A 23,976-nucleotide genomic window follows, 5' to 3' on the forward strand; every position below is an offset into this window, starting at 1 on the left:
ATTTCGGTTAGCTTTAGTTTTTTATGATACTGATAAATCAAATAGTGAGAAAAAGCCTACAAAATTGGTACAAAAATGCATTGCACTTAAAACAAAATAAATATTTATGTATTTACCCACTTGAAGTTGGATTTGTGCAAAGTTCGGAATTTTGAATCCAGTTTTTTTTTTTTTTTTTTTTTTTTGTCAGTTGATGACTTTTAATCAGAATTTGAAGGAATGCACTGAATTGCACAGGGATTTTAAAAGTCTTCGATAAAGCATTTTAAGCCATGAATCAAACAAACCAACCAGCTATAAGGTGAATCACAACACTGAAATTTGATTTGAATTAAAAAAGAATTAAATATTTGCACAAAACGACATTTTGTACTTCACAGCTTTAGTGATGGAAAGAACTACAATCACATGAAGCTTTGCGGATGATAATCAAATTAAAAACAATTGTGCATTATAAAATATGGAGTTGATTATATCTGTAAAAAAAAAAAAAAAATGCATTATTGCAAAATATGCAGAAGACCAACATGGGAGAGGGCCTTCCCAGCAAGCTCTTTTGGCACAAATTTTCTGTACAGCATCATGGGTTATGCAGTTTTTAATCACAAATTCTGCAGTTGAACAAGAACATAAAAAAAAAAAAAAAAAAAAAAAATCTGACCATGGCTTCAGCAGAAGTATCTACCATCAATAAATGACCTCTGAGTCTTTAAATGTTTACAAGTTATTGTTAAAAATCAGTTTCCCTATGGAGAAAATTACGTTTTACTTTCGGAACCTGACTGTTGCATTTAGTTCAAATTCTATGAAATTAATTTAAATTCTACTTCCTTACATTCAAATTCGAACTGCTATCTGCATCCCGTTTCATACCACCGTTCAAACTCAGTAACTAATTTGGAAGTCATTCTCATCCATTCCTCTTTGACAAGCTCAGTCTGGTTTCATGGAGATTGTGAGTGGACAGTCCACCCATAGATTCTCAATTGGATTGAGATCTCGGCTTGGCCACTTCTAGACTTTAACATTGTTTATAAGCACTTCTTGTGTAGCTTTGGCTTCATGCTTGGGTCACTGTCCTGGAAAATAAATCATCTCCTGAGGCGATCGCAGGTGTCTCAGACTGCATCAGGTTTTCCTCCAGGATTAAGCTGTGCTTTGCTGCATTGATTTCATCTGCTACACCCTCACGATGCTTCCAAGACCTGCTGCAGAACTTCATCACCACGCTTCACGGATGGGATGGTGCATTTCTGATGATGCACAGCGATTGGCGAACAGCAAACATGGCATTTGGTTTGACGGCCAAAAGCTCAATTTTGGTCCCATCAGACCAGAGGCTCTTCATCCATCTGGCTTCAGAGTCTTCCTCAATTCTGGCGAAATGCAGCCAAGATGTCATATGACATTTTCAACAGTGGCTTCTCTCTGTCACTCTTCCATAAAGCTGTGACTGCTGCAGCACCCAGATGACAGTTGACGTATCCACGGTCTCTCCAATCTCAGCCACTGAAGCTTTATCTCCTTCATTGGTCTCCAGTGTTCTTCTTGCATGACCACTCATGTTTTGAGTACATCCTTCTCTAAGTATACTGAAAGCCACAGTCCTTCCATTTCTTTATTATTGATTAAACTGTACTCCAAGGGCAAGAACTAATCAATGACTTGTATCCAATTGTTGCCTTGCGCTCTTCAGTTATTTTTTAATTCAGGTTCTGACACCAAAACTGACCTTCCATATCGAGGTGTATTTATATTAGAATCAATTGAAACCCTCTGATGGTGTACAAATGACAAGCATTTTAGATGACCTCAAGTCAATTGCTTCCACTAGAGAAGATATAGATCAAATTAAGATGCTTAGTACTTGAATATTAATGCTTGAAATCAGTTATTTTAGATTTTTAATTGTAATTATTTATATGATTTTGTATACAATGAAGTATTATGTATATGCTATAGCATTTATTATTTTGATTTAGCTTTTATTTCCAATTTTGATTTAAATTTTAGCTCATTTTAGTAATTTTGTGCTGTCATTATTTTATATATATAAAAAACCTGGAGACAAACAAACTGAATCAAATTAAGATAACAGAAAAATTACAATATTAACTTCAATGACCTTGAACTCAATGCAGACAGTTTTAAACAATTTTCAAAGATGTTCAATATTTTATACAACAAACAGCATTCCAGGTCTGCAATTTTATTTACATTTTAGAAATGACAATACATCGGCTGGCTAATTGCTGAGAAAACATATTACATATGGCTTAGTACTCCAAAGATTGACAGTAATCCATCAAATCTATATTTCAGCCATGTTGAGCTTTTATGATTCTACCATAGGACTGTCAAATGACTTGGCCCCATTGTGTTGCATTTTTTTCCTTCATTATTAACAGATAAACAAGTACCCATATACCAGATTGCTGTGTTTATCAAATAGCTTAACAACTATTAAGTATTTCTTCAACCAAACTTTAGAAATCAGACAAAAGAGAAGAAAACTGCTAAAATCCTAAATTGGGTGAATATGATTAAAAACCATGCGGTTAAACATATGCAATTAACCTCATACATGAACACATTAACATGAATGCTCTAATCTCAACGATAAAAAGATGACCACTCGTGGACTTCATTAATTTATAAAGCAATTTATAGAAATAATGGCTGAGCAGCACTTACATTCAGTATATCTTTACCCAAACTATTCATAAACATACTAAGCTACATTATTTTGATAAGTCCTAACTGTTAACTGAGAATGCATTTGTGCATTTTTGTCTTCCTTGTAAATTAATGCTTTAACTATTCAACTATATAATTGATTCTTTCAAGTCAACAAAAAGAATGAACTTGAGCATGACTGATATCAAGGTATTTTTATTATTGAAGTAAAAGCTCCTTTACAGAATAAACAGGGACTTTTCTACTCAATAATATAGCAGGAAGTTCTCAATGTCGATAAGGAATGTCAACATCCACATAAATGCTCAAGCAAAAAGAGTTAATGGTGTTTATTCCTGTTAAGCATTTGCTCCCAACCAATCCTTAGTGCCTAGAGTGACCAATTAAATGATGACCTTTCACCAGGTGCCAAAACACGCGGCGGAGCCGGGAGCAAAGAGTTATAAAAAATAATTATATCTTGACAAATCAAAACAGAAAACGAAACACAGACACAAAACCTAAAGTAGATGGGAGACGATGTACAACTTCAGAAGCATTGCACAGCGCATATCGAATTCAAAACGTACAGTCTTTACACCGTTGCGCAAGTTTAGTATTGAGAGTACTCCTTCGTTTGAAGTTTAGCGACGATGCGCTCCAGTTGTCTCTTAGCCTCGCATTGAGGGAAGTTGCTCATTTCATAGTATCCTGGAGCGATTTTCACCAGCCTGAAGGATGAGAAGATACACAGAATGTTTGCTTGGTTTTTTTTCTTTCTTTGTTGCAGAAGCATTTGCCAACAATGCACAAACAAATTCAATGCATTTGCATGTTTTATCTTACCATTCGGGTTTGATATCAGTGCAGGTGCGGATGTAGTTCTTGGTGGTCAGCACAAACTCGTTATAGAGAACCCACTCGGGCTTGTGGTCCAGTACGGTGGAAGGGTGCAACTGGACCACCTGGTTGTCCTTCACTGTGAGATAGTGGCCGGTGCGCTCCAGGTGAGCAACCTGATAACACCAGAGACACAAATTAAAGAATAAATCAACCACAAGCTAACCAAATGCGTACGCGGCCATTTCTTCCGGCGGCGTAAGGATGTCGAGATTAACCTGGGCAATCAGTCTCAATAAACGACTGACTCAAACAGAGACATCAGCAATAGAGTGTCTGGTAATTCGTACACTAAGACACAAATTTGTCTCACCGGTAAAGGTTAATGTTGACAAATATTTCATTATTAATGGAGTAATTCAACTAGTCAGGTCACTTGTTTCAGGAACCCCCTCCCAGAGAGTGACTCGATAAAAACATCATTTATTTTCGCTACGCCGGATGAAAATTGCCTTGATTTCTTGTATCCATTCAAACCATCATACTTTGATAGAAAGCCATGCATTACATTAACAAGGTCCAATGGTTTTGAATTCTCAACAGACACAATAACTTTTAATTCAGATGGAGTAAAGGAAGAATTCAAGCTCAACTTTAAAACTAGATGTATTTTAGTTTAGGATTAAGAAAAATACAGTGGACTAAGTATTAACTAAAGCATCTATGATAACTCAAGGCTGTGTTTTATTGTAATATATTCATGGCTGAAGGGTGTTTTGACAACCCTATAGCTAGGACTGTATTCACACACACACACACACACATATATACATAAATACAAACTCAATTGCAAGGGAAAAAATAACAGTATTGCAAGTTTATCTTGCAATTCCATGTTTACATTTTTAAATTCTGATGTTTTTTTTTCTTAGAATTGAAAGAAAAAAAAAAGCCTGAAAGTAACACTGAAACAAAAACATGAACTTATGAAGTAGAAATTCAGAATTAAGCGAATTCAAAGGGCATTCTTTGTATATTGTGCATTTTAACTCTTTCCCTACTACTGTCTTTGTGTTTTCACTTTTATACGGTAGGAAGTGCTACTACTCATCTTCTGAAAAAGTATTGAATCTCAGAATCAAAACAGACAAAAAAGCCACAGAAACAAGCAAACACATATGTAAACGGATGCATATGTAAAATAACGTGATTATGTAAAATAAGTGATCATATAGATTAAATCTTGTATATGTTAGGGTGTTTATGTTAGATTTGTGATGTGGTTTAGCACTGTGAAGCTTTGGGGGTATTGATGGAAATTATCGACTTTTTATTTTTGATTGTTTCGATCACTGATCGCGATCCCATCCGGATGTAATCTTCGATAAAAACATGATTTTCTCATCTTTTTGTTCAAAATGCTGCTTTTTTTTAAAAAAAAAAAGAAACTTACATTCAAGTGCTAATAAAAAAAAGAATGCAAGAAACCAGAATAAAACTTTGTTCCTTTCTTTTGAAAATGCATCTTCTGATATTCATACAACAAAATATTATGTGGGCCATGAAAATTTTTGCTGGCGGTGGCTGGCAACTTTCTAAAAATAAAATAAAATAAAAAAACACTGGCAGGGAAAGAGTTAATACAGCTGGATCACTAACACGGACCAATCAGCAACCAGGACTAGTTTTATATTATTGTCTTCAGGCAAACTCCACATAGTATAACCACAGTCAGTGCATATTTATCAAGCTCAGTTAAAGCGATCCCACAAGGCCACATCCATTTTCTGTTGATATGCCAACACATTATGATTTAAGCCTCTGGGTTGAGGACACTTCCACAGGACAAAAAGAGTAATATCTCAACAGACATTACTATTTACCATAAAGCCCATCTCTGTGTGCAATAACATTCAGAGAGACCTAACACTAGACAACTGCACACATTATAGATGTTCAAAACACTGACTCAAAACGCTGGCACCACTAAAGAAGGTTACTGGCATTTTCATTAATTGAATATTATATTTGTGGCACATTTCTAGACAAACATACCTGCATGAAGAAGCCTGTGACGAGAGCGCGGCGGATGTTGATGTAATAGTCTCGGCTGGTGAACTCTGTGCTGCGTCGCGGCAGGTTGAAGCGGTCCATGATGCGTGAGAGCTGCTGCCGCACGTTATCAGCCGACATCAGCGAGCGGTAGTTAACGAAGTTATCGTAGCACCACTGCACCGACTCGTGGTCTTAAACAGAATGGTTATACATTAAAACCATGTTAAGAGCAACATCCAAGCAGCACTGCAAAATCATCTATACATTAATAAAACACTAAATATGCAGCTTAATAACAAAAACTTTTTTATGATTTAAAGCTGCTGCCTTCAAAGTGAAGCATGTAATTTCTGCTGAGCTCGCGTCACATAAAAAAAATGACTGTTTTCAAACAGGTTTCCCAAACACTTCTCCACTTATCTGCTACTGGAAGACCTCAGGCCTCTAGTTGAGTCAATGTAGTCAGGATGTTCAAACCAACAGAGGTGTGTTTCACTAACAATGTTTATGCTTTCGAAGGAATCAACATACAAATGCTTACTTTGTAGCTGTCCTTCAAATTTGGCTAGACAATACTGACAAATTACACGCTTCACTTTTTAAAATTACAGAAATTAATTCATACAGTGTAACAATGAATGACAGAACTATATATACACAAACAATTAAGTTACTGTAATTATAAGGTAAGTTACTACAAATGCAAGAAATATCATGAGCATACCGGCTATTGGCCCATATTGTTTTTTAGCTGGAAGAAATGTAATAATCAGAGAACGAACATCGTATAAAGCAATTGAAAACCTAATTTTCACTCATTGTGAGTAAAAACTAGGGATGCACCGATAGGATTTTTTTGGGGGGCGATACCGATACTGATTTTAACAAACACTTATTGGCTGATACCGATATTTGTCACTTCCTCTCTTATTTGAAATTTTGGCATCAAAATAGTATTTTGAACATGTTTTAAATCAGCAAAGTTTAAAAACAACTGCATTAAATTATACTAGCAGTTTTATTGCTGCATCATCAAATAATTTCTATTGAAGTCACTTCCCATTTAAACAAGCAGGCATATTAAATAAACAGTGCATATTAAGGTAGTGTTTAAACAGTTTTAACAGGTACAGGTAAAGTAAAATTCACTGTATAAATGCATACATAATTAATCCTTCTCACTGTAATACATTATGATTATCTTCTAATTTGTTTTTGAATACATTTTAATATTTTTGTAAGTTTAACTGTATATAGACTTTTTACTAAGGCGGGATGATTTGAATCTTCTAGTCTACGGAGCTTTGTTTTTGCAAGTTTACATTTTAAAGTTTGTAGTTTTTTGTAATCTGTATATAACCGTTATAATAATTGTGTTTGAGATCTCCTTTACTATACAACGGAGAGAATGCGGGACTTCTTGTCTTGGTTTTTGTTTACCTATGTGTTATGGTGTTTTAGTCTGAAAACGGAGCTTATATAAAGGGTAATGAAAGGCACGCTAGTTCTTATGAAAGTTTAAAGTTATTTAGTTAAGAATAGTGTGTGATATTAGCATTTTATTTGATTATCAGCAGCGCTAGGATTATGCAACAGACATTATACAGCTCAGTGCTTTCAAGCAGTTAATTAATAAACCATCGGTTTGTTATATCGGCCTTGTCCCATATACAGCCGATATGCCGGTGCATCCCTAGTAAAAACTACATATAACAGTAGATGACACTGAAATTCATTACAACTACAGTTCAAGTTAGAAAAAAATATTAATTGATTGCATACCTTGGAATTTTTAATGTTTATAAATTTTAGACCATTTTTTCTGAGAGTAGCAAAAATGCAAAGCTGGGCATTATGAGTCAAACTTTTTCTATCGTTCTTGTGAAATGAAGCCTACAAAAACTATTTATGGAAGTTATTATTAGTAGGTTTAGTAGTTTAAGAGTAATTACTACATTACATTTAAAATATGCTTTGATATGAATATACCAGTATCCAAATGGTCAAATAGTGAAATTTCCTTACTTTTCATGACTGTATCCTAACTGGTTAGAATATATTGTTCAAATACATTAGTGTGTTGCACATATTCACTTTTACTTAAGTTTATTGAAAAATACTGGGGATCTTTTGTGCCCCTAAATGCCCAGCGTTACATTTTTGCAACATTTTTCCAAGTTATCCCCCTCAACACAAACTCTGCTAAAACAAAATGTTTTTTATAACCAAAGGCTTCCGAAAGGCATGTTAAAGGGTGAAAAAAATGCATAATGAATATCAATGCTTTTGTCCCTGGAGGTTAACTGTAAACTCGTTTCTGCTAATTCAAGAATTTATATTGGGTTTATTCCCAAGATTACAGATAATAATACCTATAACTAATCTATTGGCTACAACTCTGAATTTTACGGTCAACGTTTTTGAATAGAACCGGCAGTTCTCTATTAACTTATCTATGCACTAATAATAGAGAGTTTTTTTTTTTCTATAGCAGCTTTTAAAAAGAAAGATGTTAATCTGTCATATTGTGTATAACTAACATTGTGACTTTTTGTTTGTACTAACAAATTAAAATGCTGTAACATGAACCTTGTCAGCTTCACATAAACATCAACCTCCTCTCCTGACTGTTAGCACGCTTCATAAAGCTTCAAATGAGTGAGGAGCGAGAAACCCCATGGGAGTTTGCGAGAAAATATGGAAGCTGATGTGACGAATGAACTGCACACAAACAGTTTTAATAGTGCAGTGCCTCGCAGGCACCGATTTTGATGAAACAAATTAAGATTTTTGGCCACCTACAAAAACAACCTGAAAATAGTTGTAATAGATTTAGGCAATTAGGCTAATTAAAAACGGGTGGAGGGAGTCATCTCACATGATGATGAAGATGCTAGTGTGTGTGTGTGTCATGTATACGTACTCTGTTTGAAGGCGTGGTAGACGTTGAGCAGGGTCAGGTGGTCCCCGTCGATGTGGGCGAACCTCATTTTGGACTCGTCGGCTGCCTTCTTAGCTTCGGTGGGCCGCACAAAGCACTGTGGGACTAAACAAGGTTGGTATGGGCCCCAACATAGCCGCCCATAGGGATGAGTCAAGCGTTCACCCAGACAGGACATAAGGCCTAGTTCTGAGGCTAGAGCATGGCACAGGGTACGCTACACCAAATGGTAGGACGGGGTGGGGGGAGAGATGTTTCTCTCGGCTTTTGAATTGCCTTTCTGCGGGCGAGAGATTGGGGTTGTGCAAATTAAGTTAAACCTGGGGTCTGATATTCTTCTGGGAGTCACTCAACCTGACTCGCGTTACTTGGGTACATTCACAAAACATACTGGCTACATGCACTCAAAAAATACTTAGGCCTCAATTTAGGATTAATGCATTTGAATTGCATATACAATTTCCATTCATCTGAACTGCACAGTTTTGATGTGTTGAAGGAATTGGTGAAGTCTTAATCCGCTTGTTAAGTCATGACATAAGGAATGCTGTTTCTGGGTCCAAGCCTCTACTCATTTTATTTGAGAATAATATCTCAATATGAGTACTATTTATTCAAATTAAACATTTAAGCAGTGCACAGAGTGTACACTACACTGAAGTCTCCAAGTTCATAGCGTCCCAGACACCAATATTTTAAAGTTATAAAAGAGGAATCACTGACTGGCCATCTGGGATTTCGGTATGTATTATAATTTTTCAGTAGTACTGCATCACATCGTGAGTGTATATTAGCACCTTTTGTTGTTTTCTTGTGGCATCTGATTGAGGGCTTGGTCCCGGAAGCAGTGACAAGTGACGCAAGTACGGTGGCCGAGAAGGGCAAAACAGATTACAATTATAAAGACAGACTAACAAATTACAAACGCAAATGCAAATCTAAAAAACTAAATTCAGAAAACACAACAAAATTTCTGAAAACTTCATACCAAATTCCAACATTATACCAAAAATTATACACAATGACAAATTTGAAAACAAAATAAGTCATAAAACACAACAACAAATCAGAAAAACCGGAAGAGGTAGGTATAGTTTGAGACAGTGCCATTGGTTTGGGATTACTCACCACTGACTGTACAAGACATCTATCAATCAAAGTATACAGAAATAACCTGCCGAAAAACAGCAGAGTCGTGGTAGAAAGTTCGGAGATGGTCTTAAAGTAGCTTGGTTTAAATGTATTGTATGAATTGCGCTTTCAATGGAATAAAACATATGGAATGTCTATTTACACTTTGTGCAAATGACCTGCCTTATTGGCATTTTGGCATTAGTATTTTGTCAGCTCCAGTGGCACAGATGGTTAAGTGTCTGCCCTTAGCATTTTGACGCGATCGACCCGGATTCGATCCCACCTTTTGCCAAACTTTTTTTCTTCTCCCTTTCAAATTTCGATCACATTGTAAAGGCATTTATTTTAAGGAAATTATCAAAAAGGTGAAAATATAGTATAGGGTAGGATTAGGGTAGGTGTAGGTGTAGGGAGGGCTTTATTGTACCAATAAGGTGGCATCCATTTAATAATTTTAATTAAAATTATAATTTACACTCAATACGTTATTACTGCATACTGTTTTATAATGTACTGCAATACTGAAGTGCAGATAATTGCCACTATTTGCAACAAGTAGTATACATAGCAGAACATCCTGCTATTTTGACACAGTGTAAATAGGTATTTGCACATAGTGTAAATAACCTATTGCTAAAAACACTGATATTTTCGGCTGGTTATTTCTGTATACTTTGACAGATGTCTCGTCCAGTCAGTGGTGAGTAATCCCAAACCTATGGCGCTGTCTCAAACTATACCTACCTCTTCCGGTGTGTCCAATTTGTCGTTGTGTTTTCTGACTTGTCATTGTGTTTTCTGATTTGTTATAATGTTTTCTGAATTGTTGTGTTTTCTGAATTGTTATTTTGTTTTTTAGATTTGCATTTGTAATTTGTTATTTTGTTTTCAGAATTGTAATCTGTTTTGCCCTTCACGGCCACCGTACGTAAGAGTTAACAAGCGGATTATGACGCCTGGTGCGTTCAAATAATTCAGTCTGCACAAGATAGCGATGAACCTTCTCTACAAAAATCAGCAAGGTTTTTAAACTTAAAATGATGAATAAACAATGTGCATCAGTTTGTTTTAGTTTTAGATTTTTTTCAATTGATGAAGGTTCTGTATTTATTTATCAACGCCATGTCAGCAGCAAGACAATCCTCATGGCGAAACAGAATAAATAACAAAAGTCATTCAATTAAAAATGAGCTATATGAGACATTTAAGGTTAATACGAGACCAGAAAAATTTAAAACATTCAGGTGATATTTTAAATAAATCTGTTAAACACATCTCTGTAAATTGAATCTTTTATACAGTCTAATTATACAGTCTATAGTATTTTGCACAACTGCAATTTGGAAAGTTTTATACAGTGCTAAATACATAATTATTTGATTTCAACAAGTTGCATGTGACATGTTTTCTCAATGACACGCTCTGCGATGGCTTTCATGTTGGTTTGAAACAAATACAATCTTTCCGATGTGACTTGAACGCACCATTTTAACAATCGAATACATTTAATGTGATGCATATTTGCCAATCAGACAAATGAACTGGGTAAAAAAAAAAAAAAAAAAAAAAAAAAGGTCAGATTTCTGCATTTAAATTGTGGCATAGTTTATTATGATTCTTTTAATATAATCAAACAAATGCAGAGTTAATATTCATTTTCAAAATGTGTTTACTCAAATTGCTTAGAATCTCCTGAAAACTTTTACATATGTGACCCTGGACCACAAAACCAGTCATAAGAGTAAATTTTTTCGAAATTGGGATTTATATGTCATATGAAAGCTAATTAAACAAGCTTTCCATTGATGTATTGTTTGTTAGGATAGGACAATATTTGTCAGATATATAAATATTTGAAAATCTGGAATCTGAGGGTGCAAAAAAATCAAAATATTGAGAAAATCGTCTTTAAATTTGTACAAATTAAGTTCTTAATGCATATTATCAAAAATGAAGTTTTGATATATTTACAGTAGGAAATTCACAAAATATCTTCATGGAACATGATCTTTACTTAATATCCTAATGATTTTTGGCATATAAGAAAAATCAATAATTTTGACCCATGCAATGTATTTTTGGCTATTGCTACAAATATTCCCCAGCGACTTAAGCTTGGTTTTGTGGTGCAGGTTCACATATAGTTCAGGTAAAATGTATAAACATGGGTAAAATTTGGCTAGCTGTTAAACAAGCAATATTCAATTAGCTGAAATGTAGGAGATTGAATCCATTTGGATTTATTGATAAATATATAGATAGTTATTATGATTGACGAATATGCATCACATTAATTGTGCTAGTTTCAAACTTTGCAACCCAAGTAGATAGAAATTCTTCATGCAATTAAAAAACAAATCTTAAATTTAGACTTAAATATTTTTTCAGTGTAATTAGGAATAAGGTAATGGTTTTAGTTTATATTTGACTTGATCTGAAGCCACGCATTGTTTGAAGGTTTACTCTTGCCAGATCTGAACTGATGGCTAGTAAGTGTGCTCTTAAGCGGCCGTATCCTATGTCCTTCTCTCCCCCACCCCCCTGCATCAGACATTTAATAGCTTCAAGTAGAGGTCGACCGATTATCGGTTTTGCCGATTAATCAGCACCGATGATTGCCGGAATTATCGGCTAAAGTTGATAAAAGCTTTAGAAGTATTGATCCTTGTTAGACTGTGTTAATTTCAACATTTACTAATACATTTGTACATTTTAAAGTTGCTTCCGTTAACATTAATGAAGTACGAACTAACTTTAATGATATATATAAAATATTAATATTTTTATTCATTTACAAAGTCTGGTTTAGTTTTTGCTTGGTGTCCATTTTCCAAATATTCATATTAAAAACCTACCTAGCTATCGGTATTGGTAAAATCAACTACCGGTCAACCTCTAGCTTCAAGCACCATTCTGATTTGGTAGTCTTACGGTGTTTGGACTGTTTGTGAGCACTTCCTTTGAGAGTCATGCTACGTAATGGCTTCAGCCAAGCAGCTAAATGCAGAAGCAGACTGTTTGATTATGCAACCATTATTATTATTAACCGCAGCTTGAAATTGTGCACATGTACACAATAAAACACAAGACTAAAATTTTTTGCTCTGCTTATTGATAATGAGTGAGCTACAAAGTATTCATTTTTCAAAGTCCATTAGGCTACTCTAATTATTCTTAGATCATATGCAGGGGTCGTGTGTACTTGAGCATATACTACCTGATAGCATTGCGGTGATGGAGAGGATCTCATTGGAGCAGTTGAAATCGCAGCTGGCGATGACCATCTTGGCCAGCTGGGGGTCGAGAGGGAACTCAGCCATCATGGAGCCCAGCTCCGTCAGGTCACCGTCGTCATTCAGCGCCGCTAAATAGTTCAACAGCTCCAGGGCTCGCATCAGGGTCTCAGGAGCTAGCAGAAAAACAATATTCTATTATAATTAGGGCTGCCCTCGATTACAGATTTTTCTGGTCGACCAGTAGTCGTTTATGTTAAGCGGTTAGTCGACTAATCGCACGTTTATATTAATAAACCATAAATCATAGTAATTAGCGTTTAACTGCCTATGTAACACACGAATAAGGTTAGTCGTTTTCCATCTGAATTGGTTCATTTGAAAGAAGACATTTAGCTTTCTGTAGATAGGCCTATATTTCTTATGCCTGAGGCATGAATACACAGTTTTGTTTTATTATTTGACGCGCACAAGTTCAAAGACCGCGATGAGACGGCAGAACGCGAATGTGTTTTCTTTCATTATTTTACAAAATCAAAACGTTTTTTTTGTTTTTTTTGTTTTTTGAGTGTAAAAGAATAGTATTTCAGTCTTTCAAGCTTACAAATATGTACAACTCCTTTTGTATGACCAAAAAATATTTATTGCAAGTGATCACACCGGCACGAGCTTCCTCATTCCTTACAAACATTGAAATAGCGCACATTTTTATAGGTTAACGTTAGAGCGAGCGCCCATGAGAAGTTGCTACTACACGCATGTTTCAGATGATAATCCATATTTGAGGCTGATGAATGACAGGCGAGCATTTGAGCAGCTGTTAACGATCTTTCGTCGCAGAATGCATGACTTCGCCACTTACTGTGGATTTATTTTTTTTGTGTGACTAAGCAACTAAAAGAAATGTGGTCAACTAAGCCTTTACTTGTTGACTAACGATTAGTCGACTATAAGGGGGGCAGCCTTAATTATAATACATTTTTTGTAAAGCACACGCTGTCATATTTTGTGTTGCTAGGAGTGTAATGTCAACGTCACAACACCTGAAAATGGCAAAAACTGCACAGAAATTGGGCTTTGCTCCTTTTTTGTTGGGACATTACATGTGTGTACCGAATTTCGCACACATACGTGAAACGTAGCAGGAGGGGCACTTCATTAAAATTTTGTAGGTGGCATTATCGAGCCATTTTGCCACACCTAATTCTGAAAATTTAGATGTAAATTTTCATCAGTTCTGAGGCATATACAAAGCTTCATGAGTTTTAGAGCATGTTTAGGCCCTCAAAAACACGATTTATTTCTGAGAAGAAAAAGAAGAACCTGTGCTTGGGCCCTAAAAATGCCACAGGAAGTTACCAGAGCATTGGAGGTGTTCTGAACGAGGGTATAGACCCTCAAGACCTGTTTGTGTGATTTTTGCAAAGTATAGACGATACATATCCTACACTAAGTGGTTTTAAATTAGATTTTTCAAATCTCTAACCCCAAGCAAGAGAAAAAGTAACAGAGATAATTGCCTTCAATATCTTATCTAAAAAAAATAAAATACAAAAATGCACATAAGGAAAGCCATTTTCTTGCCGTGAAAACATTGTGGCTGTGGTCTTCTGGACAACAACTAACTTTTAATTCAAGACAAAGGGGGCTAATTTTTCATCTGACATGCAAGCAGCTCCAAACAGCAGCCCCACTAATTCAATTACGGGGAGGAACCTCTACTTAATGCATCAACACTGGTCACACACCAACAAATTCAATTACTGACCTTTGGCTCTAGAGAGTTTGGCTCTAACGACCAGTTGCATGTTAACTGAAAATTAGGAGGAGTTTGCTGAATAAGATGAAAGACTGTGGCTGTCTTTATCAACGAGTCAGGAAAACTTAATTTTAAAAAAGTGCGGTGGTCAGTCTGTTATTATGAATGAGTATTGATCTGGTATATCAAACATACATTTTCTATTTGTTTTGAAAGGATGTTGCATTACTCGTGCTAAAGCAAGTAATACGTTTGAGGCAAAAATTAAGTATAGGTGCCATGCAGTGAACCCGGCTGGAAAAAGTAATTTACACACATCAGAAATAAACTATAGTAGGGAATGTGCCAAAGGGTTAACTGAAGGCAAAATCAATGAGAGAGGAAGCTAAAGGTGATTTAAAGAGAGGAAAGTATAAGTAAGCATTTGGCAAATGGCTTCCATCGGCTTCATCCAGCAATACAAGTCCCTGCAGTTTTTTTTTTTTAATTTGTGTGTCTGCATCTAAACTCACGCTTACTGAACACGTCAATGAATGCATAAGCTGTGATATCCTGGGGATGAAAAACTTAAATTAAATGCCTATATTATTTACAGTATTTGTTTGCATCAAAAATGTTTACAATTTTATAATTATTATTTACATTACATTTACGCTTAGACATTTAGCAGACGCTTTTATGCAAAGCGACAAACGAGCACAATGGAAGCAATCAAAAATCAACAAGACAGCAAAGTGCTAAAACAAGCCTCAGTTAGCTTAATGTAGCAAGGTTTTTTAAATCTTATAATAAAAAGAAAACGAATAGAATAGAAAAAGAATAGAGCAAGCTAGTGCTAAAGGCCTTTTTTGCTTTTTTTTAACTGTATAATAAATAAAAAGAAAACAAATAGACAATACAAAAAGATTAGAGAAGCTAGTGTTAGTTTGTGTTGTTTTTTTAAAGAAAACAAGCAGTAAATGATTAGAGTGCAAGTCTAAAAGGGGCAAGATGTTGTTGTTTTTTACTTATAAAAATAAATAAAGTATAAATTAAATGTATTTATTTATTATTATCAGCTTTTTTCCCTTGCTTTGTTTTGAATTTTTATTTATGTATTTATTTATTTTTTGTTTAAAAATCGTTATTTTAAAAATTTATTTATATTTTTAAACTACATTTTCATTTCTATTTCAATTTGTCAAATCTACTTTGTAGCATTGACTGTCTGGTTTTAAAGAATATGGAAATCACCCTTTTAAGATATTTCAGAACAAATGCATTAAAAACTATACTGAATACGGCCTCGTTTTATATTACCCAGCTATAAATGCAGCGGTATGTCAGGAAGTTTCAACACAAGTTTCAACATTTTTAGGGCAACTTTAGAGATCTTTTAGGGTCATGAACCTTTCAGAAAAGACGATGAGCCAATCACACGGAAACGTTCCAGTCGTTACTATTCAGCGATTACAAGTCTGGCCATCATGCAGTTTTAATGAATCTCCACATCAGTCTTCATACTGCATAAAAGCAATTACACGATCAAAGCAAAGCCGGACTCTGAAATATCAGTCAGTTTAGGAAAGGCAGTGTCCAGCTGCTCTTTACCCAAGCTGCACCAGATACTCTGAAATGACCCGGGCAAAGTATGCAAAACACTTAAAGAGCCAAATAAATTTTAATAAAAATGTACTTCAACACATCTATCTATATATCTATCTATCCCAATTCAAATTAAACTATGCCCTGAAAATTTGTTTTCTTTTTGTGAAGAAAAAGTATATACTTGTGAGTGTGTGCCAGAAGAGTTGGAAAGGTTCGGAACTGCTTTAACGAAATGTTCTGTTGCTTAGTTACGAGCATTCCGTCACCTGTCAATCATCTTGTCAGAGTTAACATCCTCAACATTTAGCTCCATTTAATTTCCTGCCGTATCAGAGAGAAATGAAGAGGCACATTGATCTGCCAATTATGGGTCCTTAATGCCGAGAACTCTCTTCAAGTGTTTGCGTAATGATGCATTTAAAAGTTAATGACCAGTACGTTGAGGAAAAGTAAAACTGACGAAATTTTCATTCCCAAAGAAATGGGATAAACTTTCACAGACGAGAATGTGTTGGTTTGTGTTTTTAATATGTATTAATGCTGAATTACAGGTTTTAACCATATTAAACCGTCTGTCATCGCGACTCATCCAACTAAGCTGAATTCATGTTACCGTAACTCTTCAACCGTTTGCGCCATGAAAACAATTCAAATTGCGTTTCTTAACAATATACAGCTTTTACAGTAATGTCCTGATTTCCCTTAGCAAAACACACAGCAGCTTTCAGGAAGCGTGAAAAGGAAGAATTTGAAAGGAACGCAACAGTTAAGAGTCTAAAAATCAAAATATCATTATAAAAACAAACAAAAACATGGTGAAGAACAAGTATACAGCAGATGAGGCGATTGTGATGATTTTTGATGAGACATTGGAGGAAGAAATGGGACTTTTCATACCGACATCTTGGCATGCGGTGTGTGTGTGTGTGTGTGTATGTGTGTGTGTGTGTGTGTGAATTTGTATGCGTGCATGTGCTAAAAAATATCTTGAGTGAAAACTGTGAAACCAGGTGTTACAAAAAGACTTGTATACATGTTTTATAGTCCAGCTTTCAAGTTTGAAATGTTAGTTTCTTTCGTTCATGTGTTTTCAGATTTTTGTCTAAATAGAAACTTCAATTTTTTTTTTTTTTTTTACTTTTACTGTTTTTAAATTATATTTACAAACTGTCAACACGCAATAATGGTCAATAATGGTAATTTAATGAAAGCTAATTGTTTTCTTTAAAGAAAATGACCCCTTGTACTTGAAGACAACATACGTTTGTTTTTATTTTTAACAGTCAAAAAATTTAAATACACAAAAATTATCTATTTTAGCTTCAGGTTCTAATGGGCTTTTAACACGTTTCTGTAGTTTTCTGATAGTTTTCAAGTATACTGCTGTAAAAGAGCTAATATATACTCCATTTTTTAGTATCAGACTCTAAAGAAACCTTGAAGTATTCGTCAAACTCAAGAAAACTTCAATACCTGGTGGGTCCATGAAGTCAAAGTGCACTAGGTCATCGATACCGAGCTTCTTGAGCTGTAGCACCACAGAGCCCAAATTCGACCTGAGAATCTCAGGGTATGTGTTATCCTGAAGGAAAACAAATTAGCAGATTCAATTTACATGGAAATTTCCCATGTTGTATGTACAGAAAGGGGGCTAGAAGTGACCAGAAGTACTAAAGACTTGAAGGAACCAGGGTCATCTGCTGATCGACCAAAACACGATCCAACCAATTTCATTGGCGTATAATAAATTCAGAACAATTGCACTTCCTAGATGCGTGCAGCCGTTATGATTGGTTTCACAAACCTGCATCTCAGTCTTGTAGGCCTTCTCTGTGTAGAGCCGGAAGCACTTTCCTGGGCGAGTACGTCCAGCACGACCGGCTCTCTGCTGGGCCGAAGCCTTACTGATAGCCGTTACGAGCAGCGACTCGACTCGAATACGAGGGTTATACACCTGTGCGACGAAAAGGAAAGAGCTTTGTGAATAATAAATGCACACCATTGCACCACAGCAATATGCCAAAGCGAAGCCATCCTTCATCTCTGACTGGACTACATGTATGACAGCAGCAGCTGGGCTAGGGAAATGTCAGCAGAATAAATAACTAGCTTTTCCATCTCGAGTCGCTGTCAGCCCCGCCACTGGGTTTATCTGGGGATTTCAGAGGCAAGAGAAACAGATGATGGGGCGAGATTAGACAAGTGAGGCAGAGGAGTGAGGACTAACCTTTTGCTTGGCAAAGCCAGGATCAATTACAAACACCACGCCATCGATGGTCAGGGACGTCTCAGCGATGTTTGTAGAAACCACAACCTACGAGAGCAGAAATAATACAATCAAGAGCTCAAACTGACCAGACAGCTTTTATCACACACAAAAAAAGCACATCAAATTCTTGAAAAGTCTTTCAGAGTATGCTCCATTTGGCAGCATGTGCAAAAGCAAGAGATCTAAACAAATTAGATATTTCTATTTTTAGCGTTTAATTAAAGATTAACATTTTATCAACTCACAAACTCACTGCAGTTCTTATATTGAGCCCAGTTTGGGAAACCTGGTTTAATGTAACATTTAACACATTTTATGATGTTGAAATAAAAAAAAAGGAATATATTTTCGTTCTGTTTTTGCTTTTTTATATCGATATGGTACGTCCAATGGTAAGTTTAAAACAAGTTAGATAAAAAGTAACCTAAAATAATCTAAAAAGTAGTCAGAATAAGTTACCTAAAATAAGTAACCTAGATTACGTCACTAACTACAGTTTTTATCATGTAAGGTGTAGTAACAGATTACAGTTAGTAAGTAATCTCTGGTTGCCATCTTGTGGAACAACTGATTAGTGCAAAACAAATTCAATGTGTATACAAAGAACGCACAGTTACAAAAATCGGGTGGTGTACACATACTATTCTGGTATGAAATTTGCATCACACACACTTTATGCAGACCCTCGCGTACGAGTAATAACTGAAGTATACTTTGGGCATTAGATAGTTCTCCTTTTATACACATGGCTCAAGTAAATTTTTTTCAGCCACACTTCAAAAATCTTAAGAATAATATCACTTTACCTAAGCTGCACAATTTGAGACATCATTCATGCCAATTGCACAAGTGGTGGAAGACAACAATGCATGTTTTACATGTCTCCTTAATCAAACACACCTGATTCAGATTATCAGCTCATTAGATGAGACTCAAGAGACATGACATGGGTTTGTCAAGACAAGAGAGACATGCAAAATGTGCAGCGTTGGAGGGAAGCTCCAGGAGCGTGGTTGGGAACCACTGCTCTACACCAGAAGGGTGGCTTTTTTTAGTACATTTCATTGGCGATTACACAATTCTGCACTGCTCTGGGCAATCAAAAAATCGAATTAAAAGAAAAAAGTCTGTGGTATATGGAGAGGGGTGAAAAAGGCGAAAAAAAATCAGTGGGAATTAAATCCTTAAAGACACTTCAGTGAGCTGTCGCAAGTTTGAGGACTAATACAACAGAACAGGGGAGTAAGGCAACAGTTGCTGACATCAAGTCAAATCGGGAGTGAGCTGGCAGAGCCGGATCTTTTCCGCTGAGCAGCCCGTCCAGACACATTACTACTGCTCTTTTAGCGGCAAGATACATGTCTGTGCACAGCATGCAGCCATCTTCCCCTCCCTAGAGAAGCCCACCTCCAAGAAACTCTATTATTCATGCCATGTCTCACTCCTTCATTCTCTCTCGGTCCCTTTACAGTAGAGGTGGTCTTCATCATGTATGCTATAGTGAAATATTCAATCATCTTTGCGCTAGAGACCACGGATATGATATGCTGAGATGACCGTGTCCAAGAAGCTTCGGAAGAGCTTTATAACACTGCATAGGTACGGGTTGCTTACTGGCCCGAGTCAAAAGAGCCAAATGGTGTTCATGAATCACAGGATGGAAAACGTCAATCCGAGTCAAGTCAGAAGTAGGACAGAGTCTCTCGATAATTTAAAGGTTTGCTTTGTGTAGTGTCCCAGAAAAACCTGAGCAGCCAACGGAGTTGTAGCTGGATGCCATACAGCTAGAGTTCTCTTCTTCATTGTGATGTACATTCAATTAAAATGGAAAAAATGTAGGGCGAGGACTTGGTTCTATGCATCGGTCTGATCTGAATGTCAGCCTGCCTGCAGTCTATAGTAATAAAGAGATGGAGTTTAAATGGACTTAATGACTGGAGAAGTCTGGCATATGTCAACAAAGAGAAGACTGTCGCTTCAATGGAAGATTGAGTTATGACATTTTGATCAAAAATAAATGTTAAAAGTAAGACGAATGCATGGATGCATTGTTCATTAAGATCAATAACATGCATTTAGATAATGGATAAAGTTTCATGCCACCTTTAAGTATAATATTATAAACTTAAGTATTATATTTTAAAGAAATTGTCTATATTAATTCTTGACTTAAGACTTAAAAAAAGTATCCTAATGGAAATTACCAATGTAACTAAACAGATAAGATTCCAAGTTAGCCAGGCCATGGTCCCTTAATAACTTTTCTTAAAAATGAAGTAGAGAATTTTTGCACCCTTTTACAGAAAATAAATTTAAATATCTTTCAGTAATACACACACAATCTGAGCTATAATTTATGCCTACAGCAGAAAACATGCTTAAAGTTTGTTTGAATTCCTAAAACCCTAAGTGGGAGCAATAGTATTGCAGATGCTTGCTTTGGCAAGCTCCACTAAAAAGTTTTTTTGCAATGTGAATTTTGAGTTTCATTAAACTTCCTGGCCTCTATTAACAGAAAACAAACAAACCTCATATTTCATGTAACTCACCCTCCTCAAATGCCTTCGAGGCATTTAAATCCTACTTTTATAAGTGGATTTGTTTGGCTTGGTTTGATACTGCAGCAGAGGGTCTATTCATGAAGCCTTTGACCTGATGTAATTCAGCTGCTGAACAGAATCATCTGCCTATATATTCATGGAAAGGCTGGGAGAATTCACAAAAAAAAAAAAAAAAAAAAGTATGTCTGGAGTCTGGAGACTGAGGGCTACGAACCAATGCCCACAGAGCATACTCTTAACAGACTACTGAATGACAACGAGGTCCGGAGCACTTCAGACACAAGATAAAATAAACCAGTTCCTAACCAGTCTGCATCCTTTCAGAAAATAGGACCACCTGGGAAAGACCTTTGAGATTAAATATATTCCAGAGCGGTAGCCATGGAAATTATCGAAAGGTGAGCTCCACTGGAATGAATTGCACAGCAAAAACACTAAATGCATTACCAGTACTTAGTCATAGTCGTTGAACCGTGAGGTGTTGAGAAATTGCATCTTTTAGGAGGCAATGATCCATGTGCAAGTGGTCTGGAAAAAAGTAGGCTGGCTGACCGAACAAGGCTAATGCCAGCAACATTTCACATGAATAAGTGCAATTTCAATCCTCTCCAATGAGTCTCTCATTCAACGTTCCTTTTTCACACACACACACAAAAAAAAAAAAAAAAAAAAAAAAAAAAACTAGATTGGAGACACATACAGGTCAAAAGTTTGGAACAATTAAGATTTTATGTTTTTGAAAAGTCTCATGATCACCAAGGCTGCATTTATTTGATTCAAATTGTGAAATATTATTACAATTTAAAGTAATTATCTATTTGAATATATTGTAAAATGTAATTTATTGCTGTGATGCGCAGCTGAATATTCAGCATCATTACTCCAGTCTTCAGTGTCACATGATCTTTGGAAATCATTCTAATATACTGATTTGATGCTCAATTATAAAATTATTGTTGGTGCTCAATTAGTAATAATAGTTCATATCAATGTTGAAAACAGTTTTTGCTGTGTAATATTTTTGTGAAACAAGGTAACATTTTCAGGATTCTTTGATGAATAGAAATTTCATAAGAATAGCATTTATTTGACCCAAATGTCACTTTTGATCAATTTAATGTGTCCTTGCTCGATAAAAAGTACTTAAAAAAAAATTCAATTTGGGTGGCAGTTTATTACTGTACCCACAAAAGTATTAAGCAGCAAAAACTGTTTTCTACATTGATAATAAATGTTTCTTGAGCAGCAAATCAACATATTAAAATGATTTCTGAACCATCATCTGACACAATTGGAGTTCAATTTTAAAATGAATTAAAATAGAAAACAGTTCTTTTAAATGATAATATTTCACATTATTATTAGTTTTACTGTATTTTTTGACCAAATAAATGGAGCCTTTTAAAAAAAATAAATAAATAAATAAATAAAATTCCTTTACCTTTTGACCATTACTGTGAGTTTGCAAACAGTCACAAATGCTTTCGCAAGTGCATTTTTGCATTACTGTGGCTATAAAGTTAGCTTCAAATGTCCATGCCATTAAATCAGATGCACTGCCATTTAGGAAACTAGCTATAAACACGCTGACAGGACTGAACCAGACATTTCGTCAGCAATAGCATGATATCATTGTACCTCTGGGTTTTTAAGTAGCACGAGTGGAAGGAGCACCAAGCATTATCATCATTACCGGCTGAATCGACAACCCTCTAAAACCAATGTACTTGTCTTCAAATTAAAACCGGCATGCTTTATGACTTGGCTTAGACTGAAGAGTAACGTATCAAATGTTTTAGGCCCGGACATGGTCTCTATCAGGTTAGATGGATCTAAATCTCTTGGAAGACCACTTTCCGTCCGCATACAGTTATTAACAAGCTAGATTCATTAAGGATTGTTTTAGGTGGTTAACATACACGGCAGCCTCACTTATTCCTTAATTTTTCTATAACCCTCCACTCCTGCAGTCAGCACAAGAGAGATCTTACCACAACACAATTAACTCAAGGATTGGATCAAGAACGCTGCTGCCAAAATTTGCCACAGTCCTCGATTTCCCTACATGTGACTGCTAAGCGTCACGTGACGTTACATCCCAACTAATTAATTCACGCATCAGCAGCGCAGTAGAGCTGCTGGATTTGTCCTGAAGGAGGATGTGACTGCACAGGTGCGAGTCTCACAATATCCACACACGCATCCCGTATCTGCCAAAGGTGGCTTATATGCATTGTGTTTAATATATGCCAGAGGGTCTGAAGGGTTGACATTTTACAAGGTAATCTGAGTCTCCTTATGTACTGCTGCCACTGAAGGACAGGAAAACAAAGTGGGTGCCAAAAAGTAAATTCAAGACACTCATCCTCAAAAAAAAAAAAAAAAAAAAAAAATTAGCTTTTCTAAAATGAGCTAATGCTACAAATATTGAACATTGTCAATTTCATTGTTCAATCCATTTAAATGTCAAATTTGTTAAACTAATAATTAACAGGCATCATAAAAAGTACAATTTATTGTTTACATAAACTGGATCTGTAGTTTCCAGCATGCTTTGCATAGGACTGCATTACGAGAAGTCAGTGTTTATTGTTTAGTTATGTTGGCCATTGAGAAGAGTTTATTTATTTTATGTTATACATTTTATTTAATTTAGCTAATACTACCATTTTTCTGCATGTATGTACTGTACAGGTGGAAGAATTGACAATAAAGCAGACTTGACTTGACCAGTCTCTTCAAACTTTATCTCATCACACATAATAATAAACAAAACAGACTTTACCATGCTGTTGCTAGTTATTAACCAACACAAGAATTTATATTTATTAAGTTTCTTCCAGGGTTATTCGTTAAATAAAACTGAAACCATAAATTCCTAACTTAAAATAAACATTAACTGAAATAAAATAAAATATACA

At 35.6% G+C, this 23,976-nt stretch overlaps 1 protein-coding gene across 1 annotated transcript in view; it reads right to left on the bottom strand.

Moving 5' to 3' along the window:
- Positions 1–2,876: 2,876 nt before the first annotated feature.
- Positions 2,877–23,976, bottom strand: part of dhx15 (DEAH (Asp-Glu-Ala-His) box helicase 15) — a 41,510-nt gene continuing 20,410 nt past the window's right edge. The window contains exons 7-14 of the mRNA XM_042761151.1: positions 18,453–18,539; positions 18,030–18,179; positions 17,699–17,807; positions 12,864–13,055; positions 8,495–8,617; positions 5,572–5,762; positions 3,523–3,692; positions 2,877–3,407 (exon numbers count right to left, since the gene is read on the bottom strand). Coding sequence (XP_042617085.1) covers positions 3,290–3,407; positions 3,523–3,692; positions 5,572–5,762; positions 8,495–8,617; positions 12,864–13,055; positions 17,699–17,807; positions 18,030–18,179; positions 18,453–18,539 — 1,140 coding nt within the window. The 3' untranslated portion in view covers positions 2,877–3,289. The remainder of the gene's footprint in view (positions 3,408–3,522; positions 3,693–5,571; positions 5,763–8,494; positions 8,618–12,863; positions 13,056–17,698; positions 17,808–18,029; positions 18,180–18,452; positions 18,540–23,976) is intronic.

This window comes from Cyprinus carpio, chromosome A7 (genome assembly GCF_018340385.1).
Source record: "Cyprinus carpio isolate SPL01 chromosome A7, ASM1834038v1, whole genome shotgun sequence".
Lineage (NCBI taxonomy): Eukaryota > Metazoa > Chordata > Actinopteri > Cypriniformes > Cyprinidae > Cyprinus > Cyprinus carpio.